Genomic DNA, 24,357 nt, shown 5'->3' on the forward strand with positions numbered 1-24,357 from the left:
CAACAGAGTTTCCTTATTTGCTCTTCATTTGCTGCTGTTTAAGTTGACAGCTTCCCTTCCCAAGAAAAATTCACTTATGCCTGCTGCCTTTGGAGTCCTGGTATTCACTGTACCATATAACAGAAGTAACGTGTTGCTTTCAGAATATAAGCATTGCTTTTGGCAAATTGAAGTGCATGTCATTTCCTAATACACTAAAAGGGGGAAATAAGCTAAAGTACACAAGTCTGAGTCTAAAACTTTAGTACTTTTCCATGCAGATTTGTGCACATGTGAGAAGTTGTCCAGTGGTCTAGTGATTATTGTTTAGAGAGCTTGACCACTACTGTGTGTTGCTAATCATTGACCGTAGTTCCAAAAAAGCCTTGCAAAAATGTTATGCCCTATGTAACAGCAGAGTAACATAAAATTAAATTATATTTTATAAACCAAAAAAATTATCTGTTAGACAAAGAAAATGCAAAAAATATATAGCTTTGCTTCAATTTTCTGAATATTTCAAGAGGGGGAAAAGACTCATTTCTGACACTCCAGACAATCGCCTTATCTGTGTTTTATTAGTGGGGATTATGGTCCACTCATATCTGAGAAAGCGTTTCATTTCCCTTGAGTCAGACAAGGCTCTCTTAATTAAGGGAAACATTCCACTCTTTAGAATCATAAAGACGCTCCCATGCCAATTACCTTTATCCAGACTGACTGGAGGCATCTTTTTATGAGATAAAGCTGAGCTTCTTAAAAATGTATTGTTCATCTCTTCCTCTCTTTCTATCTATTAAAAGCAGAGATGAAGCCTTGTCGGCTTCGTGAAACTGCCCTCTGTATTCCTGTAACACTCCCTAGAACATGACCCCTGGGGTTTTGAACTCTGTTTTCTCTCCAAAATCAACATTGTTGAACAAGGAAAGGAACCTCTAAACATCAAACGCCAAGGAAGACAACACCCACAGAGCAAGGAAATTCCATTTTGAAAGTCAGCCCCAACTCTTCTTCCAGTCTCTTTTCTGGACAATGCATGCAAGCTCCCCATTGTCAGATTTATCATTTCATAACCATGGATGCTCTGCCCTACAGAAACATTAATTTTTCAATCTGTAACACTGGCAAACCAGATGAAGGGGATGTGGCTTATTACCCTGACTCCTGTGTCTTACACAGATGACTGTCGTGTGTAGACAAGATACACAGAGGCAATGCCAGGGTGGTTGACTCAGGTGGGGTTTCCAGATTGGGACTCTTTTTTCTAGATGTCAAAAGACTGGTTTCTTACTTTTGCGCTTGCACTGTCCAGTTTTGATAGGAAGGTTATAACTTCCTAGAATTTGTTGGGAAGGTTCAATATATTCTAGTAAAATTTTAGATATTTTAAAAAGGGTTTGCAGATGCTGTAAATCAGAGTGATTCTTTACTGAGATACCTTCTTTATGCCTTTAAACATAAAAAACATTTTAGCGATGCATCTGATATTTGAGCCTCATTATTTTCAGTGTGGAAATGTGCCCCTAGAGGGGTGCTCCCTGCTCTCCTGCGATCTGACTACCCACAGGGCTCTCAGCACAGCGAGGGGTGTGGGTAAGCCTCATCAACCCTCTCACTTAGCTTCTCAAAGTTGGCACTCAATTTATTATTAGGAGATACTGAGGCTGGCAGCTTTTCCCAGATGCTTTTCTGTCTTTACATTGTGAAAAATTAAAGTGGAAAGAAGAGTGCACACACTTTTTTTAGGATGCCAACCTTTCTAAAACCTATGATTAGGACACATTAACAAATGTTTTACATGTTTCAAGTGGCTTCATTCATTTTTTCATTCAACAAGTATCTGTGATTGTTTACTAAAAGCCAGGCTGAGTCGGAAGCTGGGGATGTGACGACTAAAAAAACACTCTATGAGAAGGACATCATTATGATTTCCAAAATTAACCCCATTTTTCAGTACAAATTTGGACACCAGCAACTAATGGACAGTAAGTAAAACTGGATTATAGAAAACATCATGTACTGGAAACAGTGAATTGGCCATTCCATCTCTTTCTCTTTCTTAAGAACAACTCAGTGAAATAAAATTCCAATTTATTGTTGGACAACAGTGTTTCACACATACATCACATGGGCCAAAAAATAAACAGCAACCTCACAGACCAAAAAAAGGAAAAAAAAAAAAGAAGCTTTTACCTTTGGCCTTTTAAATCATCTTATACAAACCAAGTACTTATTGTACAGCTAAATATAAACACAAAAGATGTTACTAAGCGCTTGGAATAAGATTTTTTGTTGTTTTTGCTCTTTTTACGAGTGTATTTTTTTTCTCATTTGAGATTAGAACGAAGATGGGCACACCATAAGTAAAGTCAGAGGTAGGGCAGAAAACACTCTGAAGGTTGGTTTGGTCATCTGAGATCGTTAGAAATGGCTGACCCCTAACAATATGTACAAAAATATAAAATGTAAATAAAATTTACAAACACATTTTCCTTTTTGAAGTGCTTTCAAGAAAATAAGCAGGCACAAAAACAGACATGTAGATCAATGGAACAGTACTGGAAGTCCATAAATAAACCCATGCTAATATGGTCAATTAATCTTTGACAAGGGAGGCAAGAATATACAATGGGGGAAAGACAGCCTCTTTGATAAATGGTGTCTGGAAAACTGGACAGCTACATGCAAAAGAATCAAACTAGACCATTTTCCTACTACATATACAAAAAAACTCAAAATGGATTAAAGACTTAAATGTAAGACTTGAAACCATAAGACCCCTAGAAGGAAACATACACAGTATGCTCCTTGACATTGATCCTAGCAATAGTGTTTTTTGGATCTGTCTCAGGCAAGGGCAACAAAAACAAAAATAAACAAATGGAACTACATTAAACTAAAAAACTTTTGCACATTGAAAGAAACCTTCAACAAAATGAGAAGGCAGCCTACTGAATGGAAGACAATATTTGCAAATGATATATTTGATAAGGGGTTAATATCCAAATTATATAAAGAAATCACACAACTAAATATTTAAAAATCCAATTAAAAATGGGCAGAGGACTTCAATAGACATTTTTCCAAAGAAGACATACAGATGGCCAACAGACACATGAAAAGATGTTCAACATCATTAATCATCAGGGAAATGTAAATCAAAACCACAATGAGACATAACCTCACACCTGTCAGAATGGCTATTGTCAAAAAGGCAGCAAACAAATAGCAAATGTTGGCAAGGATGTGGAGAAAAGGAAACGCTCATACACTGTTGTTAGGAATATAAATTGGTGCAACCATTACAGAAAACAGTATGGAGGTTTCTCAAAAAATTAAAAATATCATTAGAAAAATCATATGATCCAACAATTCCACTTCTGGGTATTTACCCAAAGAAAACAAAAACAATAATTTAAAAAGATATATGCACCCCTATGTTCACTGCAGCATTATTTATAGCAGCCAAGATATAAAAGGAACCTAAATGTCCATGGATAGATGAATGGATAAAGCCTAGTACACACACACACACACACACACACACACACACACACACACACACACACAGAGGAATATTACTCACCCATGAAAAAGAATGAAAGCTTGCCATTTGTGACAGCATGGATGGGCCTAGAGGGTATTATGCTAAGTGAAATAAATCAGAGAAAGACAAATACTATATGATTTCATTTATACCTGGAATCTAAAAAACAAAACAAATGAACAAAGAAAACAAAACTTAAGAATAGTAAGAAACAGACTTATAGATACATAGAGCAAATTGGTGGTTGCCAGAGGAGAAGGAGGCAGGGGGTTGAGTGAAATAGGTGAAGAGGATTAAGAGATACAAACTTCAAGTTATGAAATGAGTAAGTTACAGAGGTGTAATATGTACCATAAGGAAGAGAGTTAATACTGTAATGATTTTGTATGGTGACAGATAGTTACTAGATTTGTGGTGATCATTTCATAATGTATTTAATTGTTGGATCACCATGTTGTACACCTGAAACTAACACAATATTTTACAGTCAACTATATTTCAATTTAAATAAAAAGAAGAAAAAAAAGCAGGGCCTTAGAAATGTTGGTTCTTTTTTCCTTCCCTGTTTCAAGTTCATGTTACGGTTTTGGTCAGGTAATGGACAAGAAGTGTCATCAATGGGTGTGTTGCCCAAGGTGGGCTGACTGGCGGGACTCTGTCCAAAGGTGACCATGTTTAGATTCTGACACAGAATGATGAATAGGTCACAGTGGCTTTTTTGGTATTGTATTGAATTGTATTTGTTCATTTTAAAAAAAATAAATTTATTTATTTTATTTTATTTTTATTTATTTATTTTTGGCTGCGTTGGGTCTTTGTTGCTGCATGTGGGCTTTCTCTAGTTGCAGCCAGTGGGGGCTACTCTTTGTTGCGGTGCACAGGCTTCTCATTGTGGTGGCTTCTCTTGTTTCAGAGCACAGGCTCTAGGCACGTGGGCTTCAGTAGTTGTGGCTCACAGGCTCTAGAGCACAGGTTCAGTAGCTGTGGCGCGCAGGCTTAGTTGCTCTGCGACATGTGGGATCTTCCTGGACCAGGGCTCGAACCTCTGTCCCCTGCATTGGCAGGCGGATTCTTAACCACTGCGCAACCAGGGAAGCCCTATTTTTTTAATTTTTAGTTTAACTCTTCCTTTTTTGCTGTGTAGTCCTCCTCATCAGTCTTCTGCTCTTAGTATCAGCATTGTCATCCTCATCATCTTCAACTGCCCATTTGCATGTAGCTGCCTCAGCCTCTTCATCTTCCTCTCTATTCTCTTCTTCACCATGTCATTCATCCTCCTCCTCTTCCTCTTCCTCATCATTTTCTTCCTCTTCTTCACCTACATCTTGCTTCCTATTTTTCTCATTAGCATTCCCACTAGCAAGTGTGGCTCCTTTATTCTCCCCCTCTCCACAATGTCCTTTTTCTCCTTCAAATCCTTGGTGGTCATCTTGCACCTGGTGACTATGGCTGTGCCTGACATCATGGGGCATGCCAGTGATTCCATGCAGTGGATTAAAATTGTTCAGTTGTTCAGTTAGTTATAGCAGAGGCAGTGTGGTAGCCAAGAACATAGACTTTGAAGTCAGTTAGGTCCTAGTTCTACCTCTTACAGGCTATGAGATCTCAGGCAAGTTATTTAAACTCTCTAAACCTCAGGGTTCTCATCTGTGAAATGGGGATAGTAACACCTAGTTCCTAATGCTGTTATGATAATCAAATGACATGGTATATTTAAAGTTCTTAGTATTGCCTCTGGTGTGAAATGGCCAATTAATGATAGTTGCTAGATTAATAATAATAATTTTATTCAAGTAGTAGGATTGACAAAATGAAGTGTCTATGTGTGGAATATCAGTTCACAGAGTGAAGGAGCAAGTGTGATATAAAAACTAACAGGGTTGGGTTATTCAGGAAAGATGACTGCCCAGGGGGTACAGGTGGGACGATGTATATAATGTATACATTTAATCCCCACTTATATTTAATCCCCACTTAAAGGTCTGGAACATCCTTGGATTCAGGGAATTAGTCCCACTTCTAAGCAGAGGAGATATAATAAGCACCAAGTCAGAAAGCACATCACAACAGAATTGGCCTTAGCACACCAGCACTAATTTAGGCTAGCCATGCAACTAGGTCCTGGATTGCATCTCTGTGACCAAGTGCCTACTCTGGTAGGCAAAATGCTAAATGTGTCCTCCTCAACCCCTACAACTTCCCATCTCCTCTTTGATTATCCAATCAAACACTAATCTAGGTACTGCTGGGAAGGGATTTTGCTGATGGAATTCAGTTATTAATGAATTGACCTTAAAATAGGGAGATTATCCTGCATAATCTGAATGAGCCCAGTGTAATCACATGAGCCCTTAGTAGTAGAATTGGAGGCAGCAGAGTAAGGCAGAGAGATGTGGCAGAAGTCGTAGGCCAACGAACGATGATGCAGAAGGGGAAGTTGGAGAGGTTTGAGGAGAGGAACTCAAACTACCATTTTGGACAGCGAAGAGAGCCATAAGCCAGGGAATGAAAATGGCCTGAAGAGGATGAAAATGACTCCTGGCTGACAGCCAGCAAGGAAATAGGGACCCCAGTCTGACAACCACAAGGAACTGGAGTCTACCAACAATTTGGATGACCTTGGAAGTAGATTTTTCCCAGACTCTCCCAAGAAGAGCCCAACTGGCTGACATCTTGACTTTGGGAATGTGAAACCCAGAGCAGAGAAACCAGTTGACCCAACCTGTACTTCTGACCTACAGAAACAATGAAATAATAAATCTGGGTTGTTTTCAACCATCAGATTTGTAGTAATTTGTTACAGCAGTGATAGAAAACTAACATGCCTATTTTGTCCCAATACAGCATACAGATCATCCTTTAAAAACCCAGGTCAGGGCTTCCCTGGTGGCGCAGTGGTTGAGAGCTCGCCTGCTGATGCAGGGGACACGGGTTCATGCCCCGGTCCGGGAAGATCCCGCATGCCACGGAGTGGCTGGGCCCATGAGCCATGGCCGCTGAGCCTGTGGGTCCGGAGCCTGTGCTCCGCAACCAGAGAGGCCACAACAGTGAGAGGCCCACGTACCGCAAAAAACAAAAAAAACCCCAAACAACAACAACAAAAAAACACCCAGGTCAAATCATGTCATTTCCAACCATAAGCACCTGCATCTCTTGGTGGAGGGCTTTCTCTGGCCTCAGGAATCCACTTGGAAGAGCAGGAGAATTAACCATGCCCTCCTAGGATCAGCCCCTAGCCAATGACGGACTGGAATTGGTAGATGCATCCCCCATCTCCCTCACCACTCCTTGGGGATACTCTGAGGTGTCTCCCAGGGTTCTCTTGTGGGACTGAGTCTTGGTTCCCACAGTGGTAAGCTGCTGATTAGCACACCCTTTACTAGATTTCCTTTCCCTGTCTCACTTCCTTACTCCCTTACTAGTGCTTCCTGGGATCACCTCCCATATAAATGACTTGCACCTATGTCCTTGTCTCCGGGTCCACTTCAGAAGGAACTCAACCTAAGACACTGCACTTATGAGCTGGCTGGAGGTAAAGGAAGCCAAGCAGGTTGCTATAACATTTTTTTTAAATGTAAAAACTAAGGTACATCTACCTTCTGAGGTTTCAATCTGAGAAGGCATGGAATCAACACAAAGGACACAGGCTTTAGAATAACACAGGCATGGACTTGAATCTCTGCTTGACCATGTATTAACTGAAAAAATATAGGCAAGTTACTTAACCTTTTGAGGTCTGTGTTTCATCCTCTGGAAAATGGAATTAATAATATCTACCTTTCATTTTGTGAAATTTGTATAAGTAATGCATGTAAAGTGCACACACAGTAGGCACACATATATACCAATAATATATATGGTATCGTTATTAATTATTAGCTAAAAATGTCACAGCAAGGAAAAATACAGAACACTTGGATTTAAATTAGTCTCTTCCTGTATTTATATGTTATGCCACAGTATGTTACAGCCGGCAGGGACTGTAGTCAAACACCTTTAGTTCTAGATGGGAGATCTGAGACTTAAAGAGGCCAAGAAGCTTGCTCCAATTCACAGTGTTGGTGTTAAACTGAAGATTTTTTTTGATAGTACATTCACAAGTTCAAAAATTAAAACAATATACAAGGGAAAAGGCAGATCTTTTTATTCAAAAAGTGACGAGGCCAGATTTTTCTCCTGATATAAGACACTGAGAGCAAAGCTAATAATAATCCTTTAGGAAACTTCTGATTACAAAGCAAGCAGCATGATGGCCAAGGAAAACAAGCAAGGAAGCTTTTCTAAAATCCAGGGGTATTTTCCCCTCTCTGTTAACAACTGACGGCAAGCAGTCTGGCTACATTCAGGAAGGGCTCTGTCAATTAACCAGCCTATCTGCAATTATTTCTTCTGCTTGGGAATTCACTGCTGGAGTTGGCTCATTTTGAAGATATTCCCACTGTTAGTTCTTGGATTCCAAAACAGAAAACAGAAGTTTCAAGATAAGGTGCTACCAAGCAGGAAGCAAGGAAGCACATTAGAATTGAAATCTCAGAATAATGCCAGAAGTTTAAAAAGGGAAATTAGTGGAAATTACAGAGTCCTCTTGAATCAGACAAGAAAGGAGACTAACTTAATATATATCGACTTATGGTACTTCTTTAGAGCTATTCTCTTTCTTTGGTTAAAAACCATTTACTTTCCATGTACGAGAAGTCAAAACATCGACTCATCCTAAATATTTTCTGTATTTGCCCAACACTGTTACAAATGGTGCCTCCAGTCTTCCAGTAGAGAGGGTGTCAGTAACTGTAGTGACATTTTGGTCACAATTGTACTTAGAGCTGAGCACCAGCCATGGGGTCTTCTTGATATTCTCTCCCAAATTAGGTGACCCTGGGCCAATATATCTCAAAGTGTGGTAGGATTTGGGCATCTGTATCAGAATTACCTGAATATTCATTTAAAGTACGGATTCCTGGTCCCTGGGTGTGGGAGTGCAGACAGAGAGCCCAGGTCTCCTACTTGACCCAGGTGTTCTGAGATAGCTACGCATCCAAAGAAATGAATATGCCTTTCTGGAGAATGACTTTAGAGGGAACCAGACTAATTTTCTATCAAATATGCTTATGTTTCAGTCAAGCAAGAAATGCCATTCTACACCATGATGGCATACTGTTATTAATTTTATTTCACAACTTTGGGTCTGTAAGAAATATCATATTTGTATTCTGCAAATAGTATTGAATCTTTATTGGGATTTTGTCTCCCTACCTTAGACTCTACAGAAGTACTTTAGATGTTAGCAGAGTCGAATTTGGGGAAAAGTTACCAAAGCTTTCAAAAATAAGCACCTAGCGACACTGCCCAGAGATGAGGGAACCAAGAACCTCAGGAAGGCCACTGTCCATGCTTCATAGTTCCCTGCAGCACTGAGGAACCAAAGCTAAATTCACACTTTAATAGATGGTCTTGCCACATGTGCTTATGGCCAGTGCTACTTCCCATTAAATCCAATAATCTCCTGTCCATGGCTTTTATTTGTCCCTATATATGGAAGATGAACAGGATGGCCTTGAGTAACACTGTAACATTTGCCTTGGGAACCCTAACCTTCTCTTTCTTGCTTTCCCTCACTCCCTCAGGGATGTCCCATCACCATAAAGGTGAGAATGAGTTGGCCTGGGCACAGAAGCAAAAGCGGTTAAAGTCCTTGGTGCCCCATCACAGGACGTGGAGGAGAGGCCAGGGCACTTCCAGGAAAAGGGATGATAAAGCCAGGAAGGGTGGCATCTCAGAGACAAAATAGCCCTGGTGGTGGAGCCTGGCGTGTGCCTGTGTTTGCACCATCTTCTTTCCTTTTCTCTTTGCCTCTCCAAGTTGGAGATTGTAACGGGTGTCCATATGAGGCCAGGGTTGAAAATGGAGCAGTCCAGGGACTACATCTTCTGAGCTTGGGAGACTCAATAGGGCCTTGAGGGACCTCTAATCAGCCTGCTACTTGGGACATTAGGTTTATTTGAGGAAGAGGAGATAATATTCAACACCCCCAGTTATTCAACACTCACCTAATTTCCTCTTCAACTCATTCTTCCATCCCCAAAATGAGGGTGCCCCTCATCAGATCAGAAAAAGCAGGTGAAGAAGCTACAGTCCAGCTGTCAGCCCCTCCCAGTGCTGGCGTCTCTCTATGAAAGGCAAACTAGGTCTGTCTATGACCTCTTTAGCAACCCTGGAGCCTGAAGAAAGCCCCTCAGCTCCTAGCAGCCAGGTACATGATGTGTGGTCCCAACCTCAGGTGGCAGGGATGTGGAAAATATTCTGGGAGAATGTAGGATAACTATAAGGGTGAGTGAGTTTGGAATGTTACATCTCTGGTAGTGACAACAAAAACAATAATAATGATAAATTACCTTTACTCACAATCTCTTCGACTCCTTATTTCTCTTATCCTTCTGTTTTGGTATTGGGTTCTGTCCCTGAAGTTCTCTCAGTGTACATTTAAAACATTTTACCCTTTAGCCATAGGGAGAATCTGCTTTTGAATCAGGATCTCCTGGAAAGTGTGACCTAGGGATCAAAACTTTTCCTAGGTATAGCTCAGCCTGCCTTGCTTGTATCTTCATCCACTTTCCCCCCATAGCTGAGAACCCAGGGTTCTTTTTCACTGCATTGTCTGTCTACTGCTTACTGCCCCTTGGTTCCCTTCCTGCCTTTATGTCTTGGAAACCAGGACACAGCCCTCTTGGTGGACAGCTGGGATGATCACATTGCTCTTGGGAAGAAGAGAGAGACTGGGGACTTGGGAAGAACAGGGAGGCTCATCGTGGGGCAAAATAACAAGAGAAACTGTGGTTTGGGATAGCAGTTAAGGAAGCTGGCTCTGGAGACTGACTGCCTGAGTTTCAACTCCTTAGCTCTGTGTTTTTGGATGAGATAGGTATAATCCTTGGTTCCTCAATTTCCTCATCTGTATCATGGGGATGATAAGAGTGCCTATTTCATAGGCTGTTGTAAGAGTTAAATAATCATCTAGATAAATATGCAAAAAAGCTTAGAACAGGGCCTGACACATAGTAAGCGCTCAGTAGATGCTACAGATTATAACTGGGTATGGGGGGGTGGTGTCCAGGACATATATTTGTAAATGAAATAGGGACTGTACCACCATTGGGGCTATTTTTAGATATTTGTGAAGGGAAAGAGACAAACTATAAACTTAATTTAGTTATGAAAAATCATAATAGTAAATGTAGTTATCTAGGGCTGTTTATGACTAATTTCCATCTTCAAAATAATTATTAGGTACTTTATTAGTGTGTCAGATAAATTTTAAGATCTGCCTACAGTACTCATTTTTTAATGGCAAATGATATGTTCGCAGCTTATTAAAAAATAAAATATATACAGATTACGTATTAACCCAGCTTCACATCCTTCTCTAAAATCTAAATAAACACTTGTGACTGACTGCTCTTCCACATTTACTGAGCCATAACGACCACATTACATAAGTAAAGTCTGATTAAAAAAAATAATGTCAGTATCTAGAAAATATAAAAGAGCGGGAGGTGGATGATAACGTCTCTGTTCAGAGCAGGGCAGTTTTAGGAGTTAAATTAGCTAACTGGGTTATTTATTTAATTTTTAAAATCAGTTGTACTCATTGGAAGTTTTCTTCTCTTTGCCTGTTTGGCTTAGGTCTTTATGTTCATAGAAAGAGCCAGGGCTAACATGTGTAATGAGACAAATTAACCTGTTATTTCCCCCCTCATTCCCCTGCCACTACTACTTCATGTCTGCTTAGAGTACATTCTTAGATGTCCTATTCTAAAAAACTGTAATTATAGAATATTAGCTTCACTTGATCTCTACAGAACATGGAGAGTAAAAGATTCCCATTTACTTTCTCTACTGTTTGAATTAAACAAGATGCAGAGATGGAGAATGGTGATTGTATATAACTGCCCAAAAGAAATGCCAGTATAAAGAGCAGGAATCAGTGATATTATATATATATATATATATATATATATATACCCTTCAGTTGCATTTAGACACAGAATTCTTTAAACTGTGTTCTTTTTACTATAAAAGTAATAGAGGGTCATTGCAAAAACTGGGAAAAACTGAAAATAATCATGAAAGTTATAAAAATAACCCCTGAATCCTGCCATCTAGAAATCCATTGTTAACATTTTGATACATTTTTTATGTTTTTGCAATTCACATTAAAAATTTTTAAACGAAATTTGGGTAAATTAAACACGAGTATATATAGTTTTCATCTTTATTTTCTCACTGAACAAATCATGAATGTTTTCCCGACAGGAATATCTAAGTCTGTTTCCCATTTTTCTTATATTAAGAAACAAGGCATTATTTCAGACATTAAAGTGGGAGATATTGTTTCTAGTAATTTAGCCTAACTATGCACAGAATCTGAGGATTAACATTTACTTCATGATTCATTCCAATGAGGTATTGTACCTTAAAATGGATTGAGTTGGTAGGTGAGAAAGAGAAAGAAAGTGAGGGATGACATAATTGACTGGTATGGGGTAGGAAAATTGAGGGTAATAGTCCATAGATGACACAACTATTCTTAGTTTGCTTAGGGTGATGAAATTCTGATTGCTACCACAATTTCAGGAGAGGGACTACTAATAAGCAAAGTTAAAAAAAAATTTAAAGACATAGATTTTATGTTTTGGGGATTAAAACCATGTATTTGTGTCATATCAATAGAATTCATGTAAAATTAAAAGGTATGTAAAAAAGGGGAATTCATTTTGACATCACTGTAATTTTTCTCATTATGGATATTCCTGGAAACTTTTTGGATGCTGCCGGGCAATTCCTCTTTACTGGGTTTGGACATATCCTCCTATTACTCACAGGAAGCATCGTTCTATAAAGCAGCTCCAGCAGGAGCAGTGCTCCACTGTTCTTGGCTGACCTCGCATCAGAACTGCAAGAGTGGCGAGAGACAGAAGCAGCAGCAACTCGGGAGGAATCTGACACTGAAACAACTGCTTCACCGAACAGGTAAGTGCAAGAAGTCTTTCACTTAACTAATCTGGCCATGAAACACAGATTATTAATATGAACAGATAGGCAAGAAGCCTTCGATAAAAGATCTGTGCAAGCTCTTATTGTATTCAGACAAGTTAAAACCTGGCTTTTCTCTTTGACCTAAATGATGAGAATCTTAACTTTTATATGTATTCATTTGGGTAAATGTCTTTGAAATGAAGATGGTGGCAAAAGATTTCAATCCTTTATCTGAAAATCTTATGATGTTGCTATACTCAACATTGTAGAATGATTTGAGTAACTGGTAGCCTGGGATTTCATTCTATAATTAATTTTGTACTTTTCCCCCCAGAAAAGCATTTCAAGTCTAATCTTGGGATCAAAAGAAGTCTTGAAGTCATGATTGCTTCACTGTTTCTCTCTGCTCTCACTTTCGGTAAGTCAGTGCCTGTAGTTAGACAAGGGTTTCTTATCCTTGGCACTACTGACATTTTGGACCAGATAAGTCTTCCTTGTGGGGGCTGCCCTGTGCATTGTAGGTTGTTTAGCAGCATCCCTGGCCTCTCCTCACAATGTGTCGTGCCCTGGGCTAGGAGCAATTTACCTCATTGTGTCTCAGCTTCCTTACATATAAAGAGTTGATCATAAATAACCTATTTCCCAGAGGCATTTTGAGGATCCAGTATCGTGGTTCGTGTAAAGTGCCTCCGACAGTGCATATTTAGTGCCCAAAAAAGCTTAGTTATTCTGATTATTATTCTACTATTAGGTAGGTATATTGGGTAGGTTATGGTGGGTGAAGCACCAAGTAGAAGGGCAACCACAAAAGAGATACACAGTAAATGGTAGTTTCTCCATTCGTACCCATTCTTACTTTGGAAAAGGTGAAAAAAGGTTGAGTCAAGCCAAAGGCCACTAGATGCCAAAAAAAAAGACAACAAAAGGTCCAGTTAACAGAGTCAAACAATAGCAGGACTAAACTTTCCCATTCCTTTCACATTTTCCCCCTTAGTGCTTCTCCTGTTTCAAGAAAGTAGAGCCTGGTCTTACAACGCCTCCACGGAAACCATGACTTTTGACGAGGCCAGTGCTTATTGCCAGCAAAGGTACACACATCTGGTTGCAATTCAAAACCAGGAAGAGATTAAACACCTGAACTCCACATTCAGCTATTCACCAAGTTATTACTGGATCGGAATCAGAAAGGTCAACAATACATGGACCTGGATAGGGACCCAGAAGCCTTTGACTGAAGAGGCCACCAACTGGGCTCCAGGTGAACCAAACAATAAGCAAAGCAAGGAGGATTGTGTAGAGATCTACATCAAGAGAGAAAAGGACTCGGGCAAGTGGAACGATGAGAGATGCAGCAAAAAGAAGCTAGCCTTGTGCTATACAGGTAGGGAGTTTGTGGCAGCGGTGGGAGGGAGATTCAGTGTGTGAGCATCTTGACAGATTGTGGACTGTATGCAAAAACTGGTCTCTATTGTGGGAATTTTATGTTCTAAAAGATACGGTTTTAAAACATTCTGTTTGATGTTTTAAAACAGAATGTGTTTTTGCTTCTTTGTGTGAATGTAGACAAGAATGTATGTATTTATGTATACATATATGCATATATGTAGGTCTATACTTATATACAGTGTGTGTACACACACGATACATTTTTAGCTACTTGTTGTTTATGTGCCGTAGGGGAACTTTCTTTAGAGTTTGTGATAAAGGGAATTTTCTATTTGGGGAGCCAGTTACAGCTATACCCCTGACATTAACATCAAGGTTTAAAATGGTTGAGCCTAAAACTCAGCTTTGGCATTTCCTCAAGCACTTCTGTTAAAAATCTCTGGCACTCTGTATCATTGGTGACATCCCCGTTACACACTGTTGACCCTGAATTCCTAAAGAAACTCATCTGAAGCACAATAACAATCATCACCACGGACTGTCTTTTCCACAGCTGCCTGTACCCCGACATCCTGCAGCGGCCATGGTGACTGTAGAGAGACCATCAACAGCTACACTTGTCAGTGCCACCCTGGCTTCAAGGGACTCAAGTGTGAGCAAGGTAAGGCTTGGTCTCACCTTTTCCTTCGCTAGAGATGGTAGGAGGATTTCGTGTCCCAGCTGGCTTCAGAGTCAGGTCTGCATGCCTTCCCTTCCCTAGGGCATATGGTTTCAGAAGGTGGTTAAGAGGTGAGGCTATGAAGTCAGACCCTCCTGGCTTTGAATCCCAGATTCACCACTTATTAATTACGGCACCTTGACAACACAGTAAAACTCTCTGAGCCCCAGTTTTCTCATTGTAAAATGAGGACAATATAGTACCAACTTCACGGGCTTATGGTTTGGATGATGTGAACAAATGCAGACACATTTTCATAGTGCCTGCTATTCAATAAACAGTAGTTATAGTTTCCAGGGTTCTTCCCACCTGATAAGGCGAGAGAGGAGAAGAATTGATTTGGTTTCCCTTTTCAGTTGTGACCTGTCAGGCACAGGAAGCCCCTGAGCATGGAAGCCTGGTGTGCAACAACCCTTTGGGGAACTTCAGCTACAATTCTTCCTGCTCTGTCAGCTGTGGGGAGGGCTATCTCCCAAGCAGCACGGAGGCCACACAGTGCACTTCCTCTGGAGAATGGAGTGCTCCTCTTCCAGCCTGCAATAGTAAGTCTCTCTCAGAAGGCACAGAACATTCTCTAACTCATCCCTCATTGCCTTACTTTTTATCCAATTTATACCATTTTCAGCACATCAGGGAAAGTTCCTTTAAACTTGTCCTAATTAAACAAGTTCTAATTAAACTTGTTCTCTTGGCCAATATGTATGGCCAATATGTATGGCCAATATGGTACCAGCTGGCTTTGAGAGAGGTTTGGATCCTATGTTTGACATAAGTGTTTCTGAGGCTCCAGTGATTTGTAAGAAAACACATAAAACAGTGGAACCATACTCTTAACATCTTAATGACTTTCCCCTTTCTCTGTTTAAGCTCACCCATGCAACTGCACCAATTTAAGAGCATGATAATCAAGCAGCCTCAGTATACCCTTTTCTCTCTGTCTTATCTTTCTAGGCCAAAGACAAAAATTTCTTTCCTCCAGGTCATGCTGGGTTAAAATAAATGAATGTTCTATGTACGTTGGGATTGTTTTTTTTATCACTAGTCACAAATCCTAATCTAGAACCTGTTATTTTTCTTTGTTTTTGCCTTATGTAAAATAGACCAGAGACCTGATGAGAGATCTGATAAAATAGATCAGAAACCACTTAGCATAGTCCGAGTCAATCAGAGAAGATGAAAATATCAAGAAAAAAGTATAAAAACTTTATTGGGTGTGCGCATGTCCCCAAGGACGCACGCAGGGCTTTGGGAATCTACCCTCTGATCTATCTTACTGTATTATAAATTCCAGTTCAATAAGAAGTGAATATGTCACTCTTCTGTAAAATTCATGGTGTTCTTTCAAATCCCCAGTGGCTAAGTGTGAAGCTTTGACAAATCCTGTCAATGGAGCTGTGAAATGTTTCCAAAGCCACGGAAGCTTCCTGTGGAACACCACCTGTGAATTTGAGTGCAATGAAGGATATAAACTCACTGGACCCCAGCACCTGCAGTGTCTCTCCTCTGGGATTTGGGACAACAAGAAACCAACATGTAAAGGTACAGTGGTTCTACATCAGGGTTTATATTGTAAATATTCTTTTTTCTCAACCTATACTCCAAATGGGTAAGCCAGACCTGCTAATGTAAATTGGGACATGTGTTACAGCTGTGACATGTGATGCCATCAGCCATCCTCAGAATGGCACTGTGAGCTGTAGCCACTCCCCTGCTGGAGAGTTCACCTATAAGTCATCCTGCCACTTCGCCTGTGCAGAAGGCTTCGTGTTGCGGGGGCCAGCCCAGGTTGAATGCACTACCCAGGGGCAATGGACACAGCAGGTCCCAGTTTGTGAAGGTAAGCCTGAGAGTCTCCTTTACACTCTCCCTTTCTCAAAGAGCAGAAGTCTTCAAATGTGAAGCACTGAAAATGAAATCTGATGCCTACTTTAACTATAGTAATCAGATCTGATGGGCAACATTCATCTTATATTTGTGAGATGCATATAAAAGAACTGTCCAGGGAAAGGATTGTATGTAGTAAGAGTGGATGCTTTGCTGGTTTCTTAACTGTACTGGACTAATATAACTTTATAGACATTGGCATGGAGTAAGCAGAAATCTTAATCTGAAGGGAAACCACATTAGAAAATTTACAAAGTAGGATTATGAGAACATGACTTGATTCCAAAATACTTGTCATGCCTTTCTTCTGAAATTGCTCATAGCTAGCAGTGATGAAAATGTTTCAAGTGTGGTGTCAGATATAGAGACACCCTTAATATATACATAAGTACTAAAATCTAGTTTAATTTAATTTAATAAAGCAAGAGCAAGAACATTGGAAGCAAGCAGTTTTCACTATCAGGTACGGGCATTTTTGTAGCCAAATACAGCACAGAATGATTTACAGTGGCAAAAAAATACAAGACAAAAACAAAACTGCAAAGCATACAAATTTTATGTGGCTGCCTTCTTATCCTCCTTTCTTTTTGGCCTCATCTGTAAGCATCCAGGACCCATAAGTTGCTCCCTGACTACATAAAATCTTTCTCCTAACCCTGACTTCTTTCACACATCAGAACAGAGCTCAGGAACCACTGGTCCTGTTAAAGGCTGTCCTTTAATTAGTACCCCTGTCAATGAAGGGACTGGAATTCAAAGAAAACACAGCCATCTTCCCACTTGTCCAGGGACTAATGAAGAGTCTTGAATTCTCTGACTGTTCCTTTGTCCAAAGTGATCTGGGTTCAGTCGTCAAATGCCAAGTACTATCCAGTTCCACTACATTATTTTCTGACCATAATTTTGGTAGCTCAGTTTTCCCGTGAAAGCTTTGTCCAGCCCAGAGAGAGGCTACATGAGTTGTCTTCTGAAAGACAACTAGTCTAGTGCTTCTAGTCCTTCTGAAAGTTTCCAAAGTGGGTCCATGGGTGAGTTTTCCTGTGAGCACTATTGAAGAGCTAGGGACTTGGTTACCTTGGGAAACCTGTTGCTGCCCGATAAAAACAAACTTCTAATGTGCTCACTCATGTCTTCCAGCTGTGAAATGTGATGCTGTCCCTCAGCCCAGAAGCGGTTCAGTGAACTGTACCCATTCCCCCACTGGAGAGTTTACCTACAAGTCCTCCTGTGCCATCAGCTGTGAGGAAGGCTTTGAATTACATGGATCAGCTCAACTTGAGTGCACATCTCAGGGACAGTGGACACAGGAGGTCCCCTCCTGCCAAGGTAGGACTGAATTCAATCTTTAAAGGAGTATCGGTCAAGTACCTTAAAACATTTCTGAACCTAGACTGCCCCAAGGGACTTGATCCTAATTTCCTACATGCTGAAAACTAAGTAGTGCTTATAAGTTACACTTATTGGTGACTCTTCTGCCAGTTTTAAAATTTTTCCAGTAGATTTTTCTTAACCTCTACCTATGTCCTATCATTTGCAGTGGTACAATGTTCAAGTTTGGAGGTTCTCAGAAAGATCGACATAAACTGCAGTGGGGAGCCTGTGTTTGGCACCGAGTGTACATTTGCATGTCCTGAAGGATGGACACTCAATGGCCCTGCAGCTCTGACATGTGGTGCCACAGGACACTGGTCTGGGATGCTGCCTACCTGTGAAGGTGAAGCATTGATTGATGGTGGTTGTCTGGGGGACCAGAGAGAAGAAAGGGAGCTAAGAAAGGAAGCTATCTGGCTACAGTAATGAACTACCCAGTATATCCAAACCAGAAAGGTCAGAAAAGTTACCCAGGTTAACATTAATGGATGGACATTTCATTTTATGGGGATAAAGAGAAAACAGAAGAAGTGACATGTCAATGGAATTTTGATAATTGGAAAAAGGAGAGCTAGTGGGAAAAGTTGGGGGGGTGGGAAGGGAAACAAGAGAGAGAGTGAGAAAAAGAGAGAGAGAGAGAGAGAGAGAGAGAGAGAGAGAGAGAGAGGTTAACCAAGGTGTGCTGTGAAAGCTTGGTAAGTTAGAGCTCTGCCTAGCCACACTGGGAGATAAGCTCACAAAAGGTGGTTTGGGGCTGATCTCTAAGGCCTTTAGTACCATGTCTCTGCCTCATGTATTGAACTAGATGACTCTTCTGCTTTGTACACTGTAATCAGTGCACAAAGAAAAGGGCAAATGAACAGAACAGAAAGACTTTGAATTTAATTCCTTCTCATGACAGTTTACCCCCCTCTGTTTCCTTAGCTCCTTCTGAGTCCCAGACTCCCTTGGCAGTTGGACTTTCTGCTGCTGGGATCTCCCTCATGACATTAGCATCATTTCTCCTCTGGCTTCTGAAACGCCTTCAGAAGAAAGGTAAGGGCATTTATGAACGTACTCCAAAAAGGTTTTTGAAAAACATTATTTTCTCATTGATGAGTCATGTTATCTCTCACAGATTTAAAAAGTAATTAGAATCTAGTCACTAGTCATTAAACACTAATAAACTGCAGGGTAATTAAGCAGAAGTCTTAGGGAAAGAGTTTCAGGAAATACAAATGTTAGTGTGCTAACACTGTACAACTCCAGGGGATGCTATTCACATTGAATGCTGTGGTCCCCCTGGGAGTTGTTGCAATGAGGCTGCCATAATTAGCAGTCCTGGGAAAATCAATAAAATGTTTCCAAAAATTTTATTTGGAATACAGGCTTAAATATGGGAGTATCTCAGGGGATATGCAAACACATCTAGCCACACTCCTAGTTTGTTTGACCTACAGAGTCTTTAACATTTTTTGAATTAAGTTCTGACATTTACAGAATAAGAAATTTCACATCTAATCCAGATCTGAGATTTCTCATGGCAAATTGGAAGACAGCCGAACCTGGAAAGCAGAGCATGTTGCTATCCGCTTGCATTAGGAAGCTGCTGTGTCCTTTGCATGAGTGTGCACTTTGCATCCCCTGCCCTGCCCCCTTGTTGCCACCAAGCCGTGTCTGGGCTCTGATAGTTACAGGGGCCGTGCACGTACTGAGTTTGCAACCCCTGATGAAAAGAGTCATGTTGTTTCAGGATTTAATGTATCCTTAAAAGTCATTTAGTCCAAATGATGGTTTTCTTTCTCTTGCAGCAAAAAAATTTGTTCCTGCCAGGTAAGCTGCACTCTTATATAAAGCATGCCATTGAACATTTTACAAATTTTTCTCTCTTCATGCTGGAAACCAGTGCTTTACTTAGTGTTCTCATGTATTCCACAGCAGCTGCCAAAGCCTTCAATCAGATGGATCTTACCAAACACTTTCCGAGTTAATTTAAGTCCAGAGGAATCAGGTAAGACTTGAAAATCACATATGGTTTTGAAAGAAGATATCTTCTCTACATGTTCTGTTGCTCCTGGAACCTTCTGAACCTGCAGGTCTAGGGAGGATATCACCACCTTCATGTTATTTTAGGGAAAGTTGTTTCATTTTTTGGTAGGAGGAGAGGAAAGGAACAAGGATCTGGCCTTTATGGAGTCATTTCGTTTATGAACATGAATAATAATAATAGCTAACCCTTATATGGCACTTACTATGTTCTAGGAACCTTCTAAGCTAGGAATTATATGAGATAAGGGCCATTGTATTTATTATTATATAGATGAAGAAAATGAGGCACAGAGAACTTAATGCCTAAAATCTCAAAAACCAATAAGTGGTATAGTAGCCAGGATTCACACCCAGGCAGTCTGGCTCTAAAATGTGTATTCTTAACCACTCTGCTCTGCTTTGTGAGAATTTGGAAGGCTCAAGTCCCCTCTGAATAGATTTTTTTAAATTAATAGACATTTTTGTGTGTGCAGTTTCAGGTTTACAGAAAATTCAGTAGAAAGTACGGAGTTCCAGCATATCCCCTCATGCCCTCCAATTTCCTCTATTATTTTAAAATTATTTATTTATTTATTTATTTTCGGCTGTGTTGGGTCTTCATTGCTGCCCGTGGGCTTTCTCTAGTTGCGGCGAGTGGGGACTCCCCTTGTTGTGGTGTGCAGGCTTCTCACTGCGGTGGCTTCTCTTGTTTCGGAGCAGGGGCTCTAGGCGCGCGGGCTTCAGTAGTTGTGGCTCACGGGCTTTAGAGCGCAGGCTCAGTAGTTGTGGTGCATGGGCTTAGTTGCTCCACGGCACGTGGGGTCTTCCTGGACCAGGGCTCGAACCCGTGTCCCCTGCATTGGCAGGTGGATTCTCAACCACTGTGCCACCAGGGAAGCCCTCCTCTATTATTGACATCTTACATTTGTATGGTATTTTGTTAAAATCAATGGGCCAGTATTGATACATTATGATTAACTAAATCCCACAGTTTACAGTAGGGTTCACTTCTGGTTTTGTGTATTCCATGGGTTTTGACAAATGTATAATGACATGTATCTGCCATTACAGTATCATACAGAATAGTTTCACTATCCCAGCTATATAGGATTTTGCGATTTGTATTTGGACTAGCCTTGTGAGAGTGCACACAGTTGTCTGTGCTAGAAGGGGAATTTTGTCGCTGCTGTTAGTATGCAAAATATTAAATGTCCTGGCTGCATGCACTCTTATCATTGCAGGAGCACAGGTACATTAGGGAACTAGAACGATACCCTGAAGACGGCAGAGACAGAGAGGTCTGCTTGGGTCTCTGGCCCTTCTCACCTACTACACCCGCTGGCTGCCTTTATAGATGGGACTATGGTACCTACAAGGACTTCAACGGACTAAAATCCAGTGGGCAAGTCCAGCCTGCCACCAAAAAGACTCAGTTTTCTCCTTTCCAGTGCTGGCTACTGGAAGGAAAGAATATTCGCTTCCATGCAAGAGTGAAGAGACTAAGGCTCTGCAATCTCAGAATTCCTTTTCTAACTCACCCTTCACTCACTGTAAAATCTTGTGGTGCAACACACTATTTTGTGGCACTGTTTCTTTCTTTTGTCCCTCACAGTGTTTCAACTGCTGCTTATGTAGTTGCTGTCATTGGGATGAATAATACTTGTCAAGAGTTTAGAGGAAACAAATTGGTCAAAGATAGTCTACTAACAGACCTGGAAAAAAAATGACAAATTTTTAATGCCATGGGGTGACGACATTGGAAGCGTTGTTAATGGTGGAAATTCTATTTAGCACTCTGTGGGAGTGCAAACACAGTCTCAATCACTTTTATCCCTGTGGGATTCAGTGCTTTTTAAAGTATTTTTAGAGGCTGTGTGTTCCTTTTACTTGCATCGACTATAGTATAAAGTCCATAAGTCTTAATTCAGTACAAGTGTGGTAGGGACTTTAAAATATGTAAATATTAGGACTATAATAGGGTAAAAGTTGCTTATCCCAGATCTTTATTAACAAATTCTAAAGTTTCATCTGTAGTAAATGTATTTCAAAAAGAGCAAATACTGAGCCCTAGCAATGCATAAACCAGTATAAAGTTCTGAATGTTTGACTACAGTTTCTTTAAAAAACATGAGTAGTCTCAGGAGAGCAAAATCCGCATGGCACGCACTTGTACGCTGTCAGGTATTTTTTCATAGCTATATGGTTTCTATGATGAAAAACTTCCATGAGGTTAAATGTTCTGATTTGATAAAAGCATAAATGCAAACAAACGAAGGTACAGTTTTGTGAATGTCTTTCTTGGAAAAAAACATATAGATATATAAATGTGTTTTGCATTCCTACAAAGATGTTTGTCAGATGTGATGTGTCAACATACAATTCTTGTATATTACATAAGATTTTAAATCCATGCTAGAAACATACCATGTAATGGATCTGTCCAGTGGATTTTTTAAAAGTAAAGATGTCTAATAAGTATTCCCTAATTGTCTTATTCTGTCTGTTCAGGTGTTCTTAAAGAGAGGAAAGCCTGAATGAGCAAGTATATGTATTTATTTATAAGAGAGTTTAAAATTCCTAAGGAATCCCTAGTTATTGGTTGATCACTGGCCATAAGAGATACTGGGCCAGTAATTGCCAAAGCTGCTCCAACCTTGCAGGATAGTATAAGAATCAAAATTCTCCCACCCTTTCATTAACTTAGGATGTGTTGAAAAAGCAAAATTTCAGAGAAGTGCCGGCTGCACACTGGCAAAGACAAAACCAAAAGGAAACAGAGAGATATGATAAGGATCAGAACAGCAGAGGTTTTTAAGGGGCAAAAGAACTCTGGGAAATAAAGGAGAGAGAGGAAAAAAAAAAAACAAGTATTATGAGCACGCTACATATGGAATGAATTATTGTTTTCTTTGAAATTGTTCAAATGTTGTAAATATTTGTATATATTGCATTGGAAATAGCTGTGTGAAATATAAATGTGGTCTGTGGGTTTTATAAAGTATTTAAAATTATGATTTAAAATGTTTTAAGTATGTATTTATTTAAGCTTATGTCATACCTATTGTATTTGACATGGCATTATGAAGTTTTATAATAAACATGGTTATATTTAGCCCTGTGTACAGGCTCTTTCTTTTCTTCTTTTTTTTTTTTTTTTTTTTTGCGGTATGCGGGCCTCTCCCTGTTGTGGCCTCTCCCGTTGCAGAGCACAGGCTCCAGACGCGCAGGCTCAGCGGCCATGGCTCACGAGCCCAGCCGCTCCATGGCACGTGGGATCTTCCCAGACCGGGGCATGAACACGTGTCCCCTGGATCGGCAGGCGGACTCTCAACCACTGCGCCACCAGGGAAGCCCCAGGTTCTTTCTTAAAAATTCTGTTTTACTTAGATAAAAGATACCATAAAATTCACCCTTTTTAAGTGTACAATCCAACAGCTTTTAGTATATTTACAAGATCCTGTGACCATCACTGCTATCTAACTCTGGAACACTTCTATCTCCACAAAAAGAGACCCAGGACCCATTAGAAGTCACTCTCCATCTTCCCCAGCCACTGGTAACTACTAATCTACTTTTTGCCTCTATAAATTTACCTATTGTGGACATTTCATACAAATAGAATCATACAGTACATGGCCTGTTGTGTCTAGCATCTTTCATTTGACATAATGTTTTCAAGGTTCAGCCATTTTGTACCATGTATCAGTACTCCATTCCTTTTTATAAACTGAATAATTCTCTATTGTATGAATATGGCACATTTTCTTTTTCCATTCATCAACTGATGGACATTTGGATTGTTTCTGCTTTTTGGCTATTGTGAATAATGCTGCTATGAACATTCATGCACAAGTTTTTTGTTTGTTTTTTGTTTTTTTTTTGCGGTACGCGGGCCTCTCACTGTTGGGGCCTCTCCCGTTGCGGAGCACAGGCTCCGGATGCGCAGGCTCAGTGGCCATGGCTCACGGGCCCAGCCACTCCGCGGCATATGGGATCCTCCCAGACCGGGGCATGAACCCGTATCCCCTGCATCGGCAGGCGGACTCTCAACCACTGCGCCACCATGGAGGCCCCCATGCACAAGTTTTTGAGTAGACTTATGTTTTCAGTTCTCTTGGACATATACCCAGAAATGGAATTGTTGGGTCATATGGTAACTTCATGTTTTACTTTTTGAGGAACTGCCAAATTGTTTCCCAGAAGGGTAGCACCATTTCACAACCCCCCCAGCAATGTATGAAAGTTCCTATTTCTCCATATTCCGTTCAATACTTGTTACTGTCTGTCATTTTGATTATCACCACCCTAATGGGTATGAAGTAGTATACATATGGGCTTTTGCATCAATACTCTACAGTTGTCTGAAAAAGTATTAATAATCTGAAAACAGTCATTAAGCTCAATGAAACAAAGACTCCTGGAGTCTTTGCAT

General features: G+C 40.3%; 1 protein-coding gene across 1 annotated transcript; it reads left to right on the top strand.

Moving 5' to 3' along the window:
• Positions 1 to 12,410: 12,410 nt before the first annotated feature.
• SELE (selectin E) lies at positions 12,411 to 22,463 on the top strand (the record flags this gene model as incomplete). Its single annotated transcript, XM_082612265.1, has 13 exons — positions 12,411 to 12,553; positions 12,894 to 12,977; positions 13,554 to 13,940; positions 14,499 to 14,606; positions 15,020 to 15,205; positions 16,017 to 16,202; positions 16,312 to 16,500; positions 17,685 to 17,873; positions 18,085 to 18,261; positions 18,843 to 18,953; positions 19,709 to 19,730; positions 21,280 to 21,415; positions 22,434 to 22,463. Exons 2-13 carry the CDS (start codon positions 12,941 to 12,943, stop codon positions 22,461 to 22,463), a joined length of 1,758 nt encoding a protein of 585 aa, XP_082468391.1. The 5' UTR covers positions 12,411 to 12,553; positions 12,894 to 12,940.
• Positions 22,464 to 24,357: the final 1,894 nt, after the last annotated feature.

This window comes from Mesoplodon mirus, assembly GCF_964341445.2.
Source record: "Mesoplodon mirus genome assembly, chromosome: 3".
NCBI classification, from domain to species: Eukaryota; Metazoa; Chordata; class Mammalia; order Artiodactyla; family Ziphiidae; genus Mesoplodon; species Mesoplodon mirus.